A 12,255-nucleotide genomic window follows, 5' to 3' on the forward strand; every position below is an offset into this window, starting at 1 on the left:
GGTACCGGTACCCGGCTGCCCGGCTTTCTTGCTCTGAGCACTTCCCCTTGGGTCGCCTGAGATCCAAACGGGGGAGGAGGGTCAGGTACTGGGGTCCCTAATCTTATTTCCTTTATTCAATCGTCCACTCGCTCATTTCTTTTTTCTTCAGCTTTTCACCGTGCGCCAGGCCCTGTACCTGGTGCTGGGGAAACTGTCATTTAGAGTATTTTCACCTCGCCCCTGGCACCCAGGGTGCCTTACTGTTCTTCTTGTTTTCAAGTTCAAGTTCCACTGTTGCCTGAGAGGAATAAGGCCAACCTCTGGAACCCCAATCTTTGCTCGATATCTTATCCCAACCCGCGCCGTGCCCGGGCCCGCAGCGGCGCGGAGAACTTGGTGATAGGAGGGAACGCGGCGCGCCCGGGGGCCGCATCTGGTCGAGCGGGCGCGCGCGTGTCACTAAGACGCTCATTCACCGGCGCAGCTGTCACCATAACAACCAGAGCAAGGGAATCCTGGCGACGGCGGGGGCGGGGGCGGCGGTCGCGAGAGGGACCCGGCGTGGGGCGGGAGCGCGGCGGCCCGGGGAGACCAGCCTCGGCGGCAACACCCAGAACACCCGGCGCTCCACTGGGCCCCGCTCCATGCAGACCCGCCAGCGGGAGGGCGCCACGCACGTCACCGCAGCGGCCGTCCCCGCGGGCGGGGACCGAGTCGGTCGCTGAACCACCGACCCTCCGGGCAGGCCGAGCCGCTGAGCGCCCGCGCCTGGAGCCCTGACTCTATGGCCCCCGGGGAGAGCGCCAGAGCCGCCGCGCCGCCCACCACCAGTTGGAACCCGAGCGCCAGCGGGAGGAGGAGGGGAGCCCCGGGCGCCGCCGGCCCCGGTCCAGGGGCCAGCCCGCGGCCCCCGCCCCCGCTGCGGGGCATGGGAAGCAGGTAGCCCGCTAGTGCTAGGACGCCCGCGGCGGGCAGGACCCGCTGAGCACTGCGAAGCCCACAGCCAGGGAGGAGAGCAGCGGCCCGCCCGCCCCCGGCCGCAGCCCCAGCAGGGCCCTCCCCTGGCGGCACGCACCCGTGCGCGCACACCCCGCACACAAGACCTCCGCTCCCGCCCGGTCTCGCCGGCCCCCGCGAGCGCCGATCCCTTTGGGGCCTGATGCCATGGGTAACAACTTCTGCAGTATCCCCTCTCTGCCCCGAGGAAACCCGAGCCGGGCACCGCGGGGCCACCCGCAGAACCTCAAAGGTAGGCTTTGTGGCCGGGCGCAGCGGGGACTAGGGCGCAGGTGGAGGGGCAGGGAGGTGTGGTCGGGGAGGACCGGTAAATACCACCTGTTGTGCGTATTTGGGGACCGGAGGTGCATCTCTGGCCGTGGAGGTGGGCAGGGGTGGGGGGCTGTCGGTGCTGGGGGTGGAAACCCAGGAGGATGGCGTCCCTGGGGTCTGCGCAGCTCTCCTGGCAGCGCCGGGAACGTCACTGGAGTCCCCTCAGGCCCTGACGCTAGGCGAGCACGAAGAGGTGGGGAAGGACATCTGCCGAGAGGGTAAGGGAGTAGGGAGTGTGGAGGGAAGCTCAGGTCGTCCGGCTGAGCTGCTCAAGGGGGCGCCGCGGTCTTTTTTTCACCCGCTGCGGCTGGAGAGAGCAGGCTGGAAGCACTAGCTACAATACTGACTGGAGAGTCTTAACAGTCCAGGCCTGACTGGCAGCAGCTCCGAAAAAAAGGGTCAGAGCTGATATATCGTTCTGGGGTCCTCTGCGATTACTGAATCCCTTGAATCAGCTTGATTTCCCCAAAGACCAGACATCCAGTCAGAACACTAGAAAGGAGGGAGGGGCTGGAGGCCTTGGAGCAGCGGGACATTTACCATGAAGGTCCTTTCCCTCTAGATCTCCAGATCCACCCAGCACCGTCAGGGTGGTCCTAGGCCCAGCCCTGGGCATCACAGCTTCCATCCCTGTGCCTTTGGAAGACACTGCTGGGTCCTCCTGGACTCTCAGACCCTACTAATTCCCTTTAGGAAGCTGCTTTTCTGTCACCCTCAGAACCAGTGGCACTTGTCTTGGGTATTCTGATGGTTAAAAGCTAAGAAGGGAAGCTTTCGCAAATAACTCCCCACTTTCTCAGTCCCCTAGGTTATGAGAAAGGTAATACTAATACATTTACAAAGAACTTTCACAAACACCTTTTCTTTTCTTTTTTTTTGAGACAGAGTCTCAGTATGTTGCCCTTGGTAGAGTGCTCTGGCGTCACAGCTCACAGCAACCTCAAACCCTTGGGCTCAAGCAATTCTCTTACCCCATCCTCCCAAGTAGCTAGGACTACAGGTGCCTGCCACAATGCCTGGCTATTTTTGTTGTTGTTGTTGTCATTGTTGTTTAGCAGGCCCTGGCTGGTTTCGAACCCACCAGTCCTGTATGTGGCTGGTGCCCTGACCACTGAGCAATGGGTGCCAAGCCACAAAAACCTTTTCAATGAGCAGGAAATTGCTCTAGATAATAAGCAGAGCAGAGATAGCTGATCACACCCATTCTACTAGTGAGGAGAAGGAGGCTTGTTTCAGGTTCTCAAAGCCAGAGAGAGGCGGAGCTAGGCTGCAGACCCATATTTTCTGACTTGGAATTCTGTCCCCTCTTTTGTTGGACAGTTAACCTGGGGGAGAGGGGGAGACAGGAAATCACTCTCTTGCATTCTAACTCCAGCTCTTTTGGAGCTTTACCTCTCACTTGGCTCGGGAAAATCAACGCGTTTGTTGTGTTTTCCTGGAAATTAATGTGGCAGTACATGTCAAGACCTTTTTAATGTATCAGTTTGATGACCTTGTAATTCTACCTACAAGAATTAATCCTAAGGAAATGGAGACACAGGCAAATACAGCAGTAGGCTAGGATGTTCATGGTAGTGTTATTTATACTAGAAAACCAACTTAAAATGGTCAGTAGTCATGGTACATACTCTTGAAGTATTATGCAGTCATTAAAATTATATTTTTGAAGAATATTTGATGACTTTGGAAAATGCTCATGGCATAATGACAGAAAACAACATTGTAAAGGCTGTATGATCCCATTTTTTAAAAAAGAACAATTATATGAGTTTGGGCATAGTGACTCAGGCCTGTAATCCTAGCACTTTGAAAGGCCAAGGCAGGAGGATCACTTGAGGTTGGTAGTTCAAAACCAGCCTAGGCAACACAGTAAGACCCTATCTCTTAAAAAAAAAATACCCAGGACTTGACACCTGTGGCTCAAGCGGCTAAGGTGCCGTCCACATACCCCTGAGCTGGCAGGTTTGAATCCAGCCCGGGCCTGGCAAACAACAATGACAGCTGCAACCAGGAAATAGCCGGGTGTTATGGCAGGCACCTGTAGTCCCAGCTACTTAGGAGGTGGAGGCAGGAGAATCGCTTGAGCCCAGGAGTTGGAGGTTGCTGTGAGCTATGATGCCATAGCACTTTATCCAGGGTGAAAGCTTGAGCCTCTGTCTCAAAAAAAAAAAAAAAAAAGCCAACAAAAAAACCAAGGCATGGTGGTGTGCACCTGTAGTCACAGCTACTTGGGATGTTAAGGTAGAAGGATCACTTGAGTGTAGGTGTTCAAGGCTCTGTTGAGCTATGATTGTGCTGCTGCACTCCAGCCTGCCCTCTAGCCTGGGTGACAGAGCAATACTCTGTCTCAAAAAAAGAAAAAGTATAAGAATGAAAAAAAAAAAAAAAGCCCAACAAAACAAACAAAAAAAGCTAGTAAGAAAAGTTTCCAAAAGGTTAATAATGGTTTCTTCTGGGTAATGGGATCATACGAAATATTTTTCTTTTTTGTATTTTGTGCTTTTCTTAAATTGTTATAATTGGCCAGGTGCAGTGGCTCATGCCTATAATCCTAGCATTTTGGGAGGCCAGAGTGGGTGGATCCCTTGAGGTCAGGAGTTCAGAGATCAGCCTGAGCAAGAGCAAGACCCCATCTCTACAAAAGTAGAAAAAACAGGGGCTGGGCACAGTGTCTCACGCCTGTAATCTTACCACTCTGGGAGGCCAAGGCAGGTGGATTGCCTGAGCTCAGAAGTTCGAGACCAGCCTGAGCAAGAGTGAGACCCCATCTCTAAAAGAATGGCCGGACGTTGTGGCAGGTGCCTATAGTCTCAGCTACTAAGGAGGCTGAGGGAAGAGAATCTTTTGAGCCTAAGAGTTTGAGGTTGCTGTGAGATATAACATCATGGTACTCAACCCCAGGACAACTGAGTGAGACTCTGTCTCATAAAAACAAACAAATAAACACACACACACACTAGCTGCATGACCTGGTGGGTGTCTGTAGTCTCAGCTACTCAGGAAACTGAGGCAAGAGGATCTTTTAAGCCTAAGAGTTTGAGGTTGCTGTGAACTATGAGGCACAGCACTCCACCCAGAGTGACAGAGTGAGACTCTGTCTCAAAAAAAATTTTTTTTTCACAACAAGCAAGTATTATTATTATTATTTTGCACTTTTTGGCCGGGGCCGGGTTTGAACCCACGACCTCCAGTATATGGGGCTGGTGCCCTACTCCTTGAGCCACAGGCACTGCCCAGCAAGTATTATTTTTATAATCAGAAATGAGCTATCAGAAATGACTGTTTTGGAACACTGGAAACATATTCCTAGTGAAGGAGGAACCCATGAACATCATTGAGTTTAACCTCCTCCCTTACAAGGGAGAAGAATGAAAGAAAAGGATAGTGATTTGCCAAAGTTAAAGTGGCAAGTTGGGCTCTGTCCTTAGGAGCAGGACTTAGCTGGGGGCAGCGAGTTGACTTGGTGTTTTAGTGTTCACATACTGTCCCCTTAAGACTCCATCGTGGACTCTATGGAAACCCAGAGGAGACCCCAGTAACAGAACCTTCTTAAATCTAACATTTGGGATTGTGGGGATTTTGAGGTGTCTGTGGCTAGGGTCTTTGCAAGAAGCAGGAGGGGGGCCCCATTCACATACCTACTGGAGGTGGCCATGGGAATTTTGATTCTGCTCCTTTGAAGCCTGAAATGAACAATAGAGTATATCCATGAAAGCTAGCTCCTTGTGCCCTCTGTCCTTCAACCAGGGTCAACGGATCCTCCTTAGCCTGGCTTCTAGAGACCTGTGCCCATTTGCCCATGTCTAATACAGGCATCATCTTTATTCTGTAATTGTTTGGGCTTCACTCCGAATTCCCTTCTAACTCAATCAGCATTGGCCTAGGTGTCTTCTTTGATATTTCAATGGTCATCCAAATTTCCATTCTCGTTGTATTGGTGTTGATCCCAGTAGGCTGTGATTCTTCCTGCCCACCCAGTTCTGCTGGGATTGCTCTATACTCACCCAGAATTCACCTCTAATCCTTACCCATATCCATCCAGAAATTTGCTGGGGGTAGAGGTAGAGCAACTGCCTCTGTTTTTTTCACTCTTGTAATTGCAACCTTTTGATTCCTCATCATTTTAATTAAAACAACTGGAAGGGATTTTATGTACTGGGAATCCTGGGACTCATCAGTGATCAAAGATTGGTCTGGCTATCAGGCTTACATGAAATGGGACTGGACCACCACATCTTAGGTGGTAGACTTCAATCTTCTTCCTGGAAACATACTGACCTCACTACACTGCTGGTGATTCCTGTGAGCTTCTAGGAGCTGGGGACAGGTCCGTGGTATAGCTCTGGCCTTAGGGCCAGCCCAAGGAGCTCCTAGGTGCTTGGCTCAGCCGTGAGGGCTCTTGACATCTCTGGGCTTTTGTGGGCTGAAGATCTATTCAAAAAGCAGGGCTGAGAGAGTGAATGGAATTAAATACAGTAGAACTTCCATTTTAGATCACCTCCCTACATTGACTACCTCCTTAAGATGACCTAATTTTCGTAGACTGGACATCCACCACATGTACATATCAGTACAGTAGGCCTAGTTCCTTATGTTGACCACCTCTGCATATTGACCAGTGTGTTACAGTCCCTTGGGTGGTCAACTTACAGAGGTTTTGCTGTAGTTGCTTGGTTAGACTGTTGAGACCTCCGATGTATGAGCAAAAATCAGAGAAGAGGCATTAGGGAAGGATTTGAGCTGGACGTGGAGGAAACAGAAAAAGGCTTGGAGGGGGCTTAAATGTGTCTGTATGTATATTTGCAGTGACGGCAGAGTGACTGGGGCAGAGGGCTCACGCTTCATGGAGAAAGATATGGAAAATAAAGGCTTTCCTTCTTTCCTAGCTTTTTCATACTGCCTGCTCAGTCCTACGTGTTGAGGGACAGGCAAGTAGGAAAGCCCTTGGGGAGACTTATTCAGCCTCAGTGGTCACCCATGGAGGGGGATTGGATGAGCCACCTCCCTTTTTTTTATTGTGGTGGAGTTTACTTAACCTAAAATTCAATATTTTAACCATTTTTAAGTAGCATTTAGTGCATTTATAAGGTTGTATAACTGCAACCACCACCTTTACCTAATTCTAGAGTATTTTCACCACCCCAAAAGGAAACCCCATGCCCTTTGAGCAGTTATTCCTGTTATCCCAAATCCCTGGAAACCACTAATCTACTCTTTGTCCCTATGGATTTGCCTACTGTGGACATTTCATATGGATAGAATGACACGATCTATGTCCTTTTGTGCCTGGCTTCTTTTACTTAGCATAATGGTTTCAAGGTTCACCCATGTTGTATCATGTATCTTTTTTCCTTTCTGTGACTGAATAAAATTTTGTGGTATGACTATACCGCATTTTATTTATCCATTCATCAGTTGATGGACATTGGGTTGTTTCTACCTTTTGGTTTTTATGAATAATGCTACTATGAACATTTGTATCTAAGTTTTTGTCTGAACACCTGTTTTCAATTCATCTGGGTATATACCTAGAATTGGACCTCTCATCTTTCAAAAGGTAGTGCTTCTTGAAAGCCACTGGTTGTGATCGCTGCAGGGAGACTGTCTCTTTCTGGTCCTAGCTGGGTGTGATGTCAGCCAGACACCTGTTGTGATCAGTCTCTTTTCTATGATAGCTGAGGCTCCTGAGCAGCTGAGGAGGGAATGCTGAGGTTGACTGAGGGCCTCAATTCTTTTAAATTTAATTTTTTTTGAGACCAGAATCTTACTCTTGTTACCTTGGACAGAGTGCTGTGCAACATCGTAGCTCACAGAAACCTCAAACTCTTGGGCTCAAGTGATCCTCTTGCCTCAGCCTCCTGAGTAGCTGGGACTGCAAGCATGCCCTACCATGCCTGGCTAGTTTTTCCATTTTTAATAGAGACAGGGTCTCACTCTTGCTCAGGCTGGTCTCAAACTTTTGAGCTCAAGTGATCCTCCCGTCTCAGCTTCCCAGAGTGCTAGGATTACAGGTGTGAGCCACAGAACTTGGCCAGGGCCTTGAGTCTTGAGGTGTGCCAAAGTGAGCGTGGAACTTGTCTTCAGACACTGAGTTTTCTCTCTGCTCTCTGGGGGAGGGGCTTAGTGTATGGGTCCTCCTTGGACAAGGTCCTAGCCATTTTTCTGCCTTCCATTCTTACTGCTGTTCTCCTTCTCTGAGTCTTCATCTCAGATACTGTAACAGCTGCTGTCCTATATTCAAAGTCTCCATTCTTTGGTCAACCCACAGATCTTCCTATAGTTTGGGCTCCTTCCTTGGTTGTTGTGATACCTGTAGATTAGGTGAACTCATCCAGCTCTCCACCCTCAGAAATGCAGCAGATAGATCTGAAGGGTGCTGGTGACCTCCTTAGCACCCCGTGACTTCAGACAGCCTGGCTGAGTCGGCTCCCTGTTGAGCCGTGAGCACCCATTTTACAAGCCTGGGGTTTTCAGTTCAGTTTTACCTGTGAATTCTGTTTTGTTAATCCTTATAACATTTATAGTAGCTACCATGTGTTGGTGGTTACTGTGTGCCAAGTACTCATATGTGGATTATTTCCATTAATACTTCCTGGATAACCTAGGGAGGGAGGTAGCATTGTCAAAGTTTTATAGATGGAGAAAAATGAGGCTCAGAGAGGTGAAGTAACTTATTGCACACCATACAGTTAGAAACTGATGGAGCTGGGATTCAAACCCAGAGCTCTCCAACTTCAGAGTTCATTATTGTGACCACTGTATTATCTTACCCCGGTGGAATTCAGCCTTTGGTGGATTCCATCGTCCACTATGGAAAAGAGACAGGAGAGCAATTTTCTAGTCTCTGGACAGAGCCGCAGAGGAGAGAAAGGGCACATCATGGGGTATTTGATGCTTCCTTACTTGGCTAACCGGAGGACCAAGACGGGTGGGCTAGTGTGGAATTCACAGCTGTCTGCAGTGCTTTTAATCATGTAGACCCATCAGTCAGTTATCAGACACTGTTGAGGGAATATGCTATTCCTTTGGGCCAGTATTTCTCAAGGCGAGGTTTTTGTCTACAGTGTAGGTTCCCAGCTCCCAGCTCAGACCCACTGACTCAGAATATATTGGGGATGAGCCTTCAGACTCGTATGTTTAACAAGATCCTCACAATCTGAAAACTGTTGAAGGCCTCAGAACATCCCTACCCAGCACTCTAGAGGAGGTGGGACCAGGAGCTTAGTGGAGGAGAGCCTGGAGTTGGTGGAGGTTTGGGGTAGAGCTAGAAGGGTGTCTCAGCAGGGTCCTGGCAGCAAAATCAGGGAGGCAGAAGTCTTGGAGTTTAGGGACAGTGAGCATCCCTCTTGCTGTTGATGTAGGGCCCCAGTGGGGAGGTTAACAGGACAATCTTTGAAGGTAGCCTGGGGTCATATTTTGGAGGGCCTCAAATGTCTGCACTGGGTGACTTAAAGGACAAAAATTTATTTTCTCTCAGTGTGGAGGCTGGGAATCTGAGATCCAGCATAGTGGGATTCTGGTGAGGGCTCTCAATGTGGCTTACAGATGGCTTCTTCTTGCTGTGTCCTCATGGGGCCTTTCCTTGGTGCATGCATATGGAGAGAGAGATCTTTTTATTTTCCTCTTATTATAAGGCCACTAATCCTATCAGATCAGGGCCCCACTCCTATAACCTCATTTAATCTTAATTATCTCCTCAAAGCCCTATTTCCAAATATAGCCACATTGGGCGTTAGGACTTCAACATATGAATTTTGGGGGATAAAATTCAGTCCATAGCAGATGGCATGTGCCCACTTCCAAGGTGTGCACATTGAAGCCTAGGCATTGGCTCTAAATTGCAGAGTGCAGGATGGAGGCAGGATGGGCAAATGTGGTGACAGAAGGAGGAAAAGTTGGGGGAGGGCGGGAGATGGGCACTGACTAGAGCAGGCCGGGGCTGCCTGTTTTCAGTCTGTGACTGTCTCCTGGACCTGCACACCCAGGGGCTAGAGGCTGAGGGGCTGCTTCTCACTGAGCTGGTTGCTTTGGTAACCCTGGGCAGGAGGCAAATGGTTTCCTTGGTAACGCCTGGGAAACTGGCCTCAGGGCAGAGGGAAGTGAACTGGGCAGTGTCAGTCTGTCAGTCTCAGTGGCGCAGGCACGGCCTGGCTACTGAGCCAGGGGCCCTGAGAGGAGGTTTGTGGAGTGTGCCTTTTGGTCACTTCCCAGGAAGCTAGAGCCCAGAGACCAGGGGCACTAGTGTAAGGGGGCCAGCCCAGGAAATTGGAGGAGATGGGGGCAGGGAAGGGAGAGAATCTGGCTTCTAGCTGACAGATCCAGCTCAGGGGTTTATTAAAAGATGCTTATCAGGGGTCATTACCAGGATGGCTTCAGGAAATGAGCAGGTGCTGATGCTTGTGGGGGGTGGAGGCAGAGCATCAAGAAAAGAAAGGCTAAGAGGGGAGGAGGAGGGAATGGACAGGAGTCCCTGGGGGGCAGGTAGGAGGCCCTGGCTTTCTCTCTGTTCTAGCTATAGTTCTGAGGGGATCCAGGGCTCAGGAGCTGGGCTGGGGAGCTGAAGTTCACCTGGGGTGAGAGGAGGGGTTCGTGAGACGCACTGATGCGAAGCGTGAGGTGTGGGTGGGAGAGCCCGGTCCATGTTTAACAAATGCACACTAAGCATCAGCCTGATGCCAGACTTTCCACTAGGCCTGAGGGTATGGTGGTACACAAAATAGACAGGGCTTGCCACCACCCTCCAGTGTAGTGGTTCTCAACCTTCCTACTGCCGCGACCCTTTAATACAGTTCCTCATGTTATGGTGACCCCCAACCATAAAATTATTTTCGTTGCTAGCCAGGCATTGTGGCGGGCACCTGTAGTCCCAGCTACTCGTGAGGCTGAGGCAAGAGAATCACGTAAGTCCAAGAGCTGGAGGTTACTGTGAGCCGTGTGACGCCACGGCACTCTACCAAGGGCGGTACAGTGAGACTCTGTCTCTACAAAAAAAAAAAAAAAAATTATTTTTGTTGCTACTTCATATCTGTAATTTTGCTACTGTTATGAATCATATTGTAAGTATTTGATATGCAGGATGTATTTTCATTGTTACAAAGGGGTCATGACCCACAGGCTGCGAACAGCTGCTCTAGTGGGAAAGCAGGTAGGAACAAAACAGCACATGAACAAAATGAATCTGGAGATGCCATTCTATGTGCTATGGCCTGTGCTGTGCCCTTTACACCTGTCGTCCCATTTCATCTTTATGATAACCACAGGAAGTGCATAAGATTATTAGCCCATTTACAGATGGATAAATGGAGACTTTAAGGAGGTTAAGTAGCTTGCCTAAGGTCACCTGGCTGGTATGAGGTGGAGCTTGGGATTCTAACCAAGATCTCTGACTTTGGAGCTATCATTTTTAAAAAAATAATTTTTGAAATTTTAGAGCAGTATTAGATTTACAGAGTTATTGCGGAAATACTGCTGAGCTACAGCTCAGCACCTGTAGCTCAGCAGTTAGGGTGCCAGCCACATACACCAGAGCTGGCAGGTTCGAATCCAGCCTGGGCCTGCCAAACAAAACTACAACCAAAAAATAGCCAGGCGTTGTGGTGGGCGCCTGTAGTCCCAGCTACTTGGGAGGCTGAGGCAAGAGAATCACTTAAGACCAAGAGTTTGAGGTTGCTATGAGCTGTGACTTTGAGGTTGCTGTGAGCTGTGACGCCACAGCACTCTACTGAGGGCAACATAGTGAGACTTTGTCTCAAAAAAAAAAACACAACAAAAAACGTTTCTCTATATCTCACACCATTTGCCTATTATTTTTTTATTTTTTGGAGACAGAGCCTCAAGCCGTCACCCTGTGGTCTTCCTCTCCTAAACCTGTAACCATCAGACAAATCTCAATAGACTCTATTGAACAGAGGATTCCTCAAAACTGTCAAGGTCATCAAAATCTGAATAAAATATGAATGTTAATTAATAACAACACATCAATTTTTTTTTTTTTTTGAGACAGAGCCTCAAGCTGTCGCCCTGGGTAGAGTGCTGTGGCATCACAGCTCACAGCAACCTCTAACTCCTAGGCTCAAGTGATTCTCCTGCCTCCGCCTCCCAAGTAGTTGGGACTACAGGCACCCCGCCACAATGCCTGGCTATTTTTTGGTTACAGCCGTCATTGTTGTTTGGTGGGGCTGGGCTGGATTCGAATCTGCCAGCTCAGGTGTATGTGGCTGGCGCCTTAGCCGCTTGAGCCACAGAAGCTAAGACCCATTTCCCTATTATTAACATCTTACACTGTTGAAGTATGAAACATTTATGAGAGTTAACGAATCAATATTAATGTGTTGTTGGCTCAGCCCCTGTGGCTCAAGCAGCTAAGGCACAGCCACATACACCTGAGCTGGCGGGTTCAAATCCAGCCTGGGCCCGCCAAACAACAATGATGGCTGCAACCAAAAAATAGCCGGGCATTGTGGCTGTCACCTGTAATCCCAGCTACTTGGGAGGCGGATGCAGGAGAATCGCTTGAGCCCAGGAGTTGGAGGTTGCTATGAGCTGTGATGCCATGGCATTCTACCCAGGGCGAAAGCTTGAGGCTCTGTCTTAAAAAAAAAAAATTGCACTCTCATATCTTTGAAATCACCCTAGGGGGGGCCATAGCATCTCCGTTGAGAATATTGAGTTGGGGGCCATGGTGCAGGGTGTTCCCAGGGGAGGGGGCTAGCATAGCACCCCATGCTTACAAAAGAGCTCAGGGCTGGCTCAGAGCTGCTGCTGAGTACAGAGAGGCTGAGTAATCCCAGCCGTCCTGGCCAAGGAACTTTCAGCAGAAAATCATTAAGAAGCTGCTTCCTTGTCTCTCAGAGGTGTCCCACACCCCGCTCACTCCTGTCCACACCAGTTAATCTTTTTGGGGAGAGGGCAGGAGGAGGAGGAAAGCAGACCCTTGGGATGGGG

General features: G+C 49.7%; 1 protein-coding gene across 1 annotated transcript in view; it reads left to right on the forward strand.

The window, feature by feature from the left end:
- The first annotated feature begins 726 nt into the window (after positions 1-726).
- The window catches only part of NEURL1 (neuralized E3 ubiquitin protein ligase 1), an 88,158-nt gene continuing 76,629 nt past the window's right edge, over positions 727-12,255 (forward strand). The window contains exon 1 of the mRNA XM_053583142.1: positions 727-1,231. Coding sequence (XP_053439117.1) covers positions 1,147-1,231 — 85 coding nt within the window. The 5' untranslated portion in view covers positions 727-1,146. The remainder of the gene's footprint in view (positions 1,232-12,255) is intronic.

The sequence above is a fragment of the Nycticebus coucang genome, chromosome 3 (assembly GCF_027406575.1).
Source record: "Nycticebus coucang isolate mNycCou1 chromosome 3, mNycCou1.pri, whole genome shotgun sequence".
Taxonomy (NCBI): domain Eukaryota; kingdom Metazoa; phylum Chordata; class Mammalia; order Primates; family Lorisidae; genus Nycticebus; species Nycticebus coucang.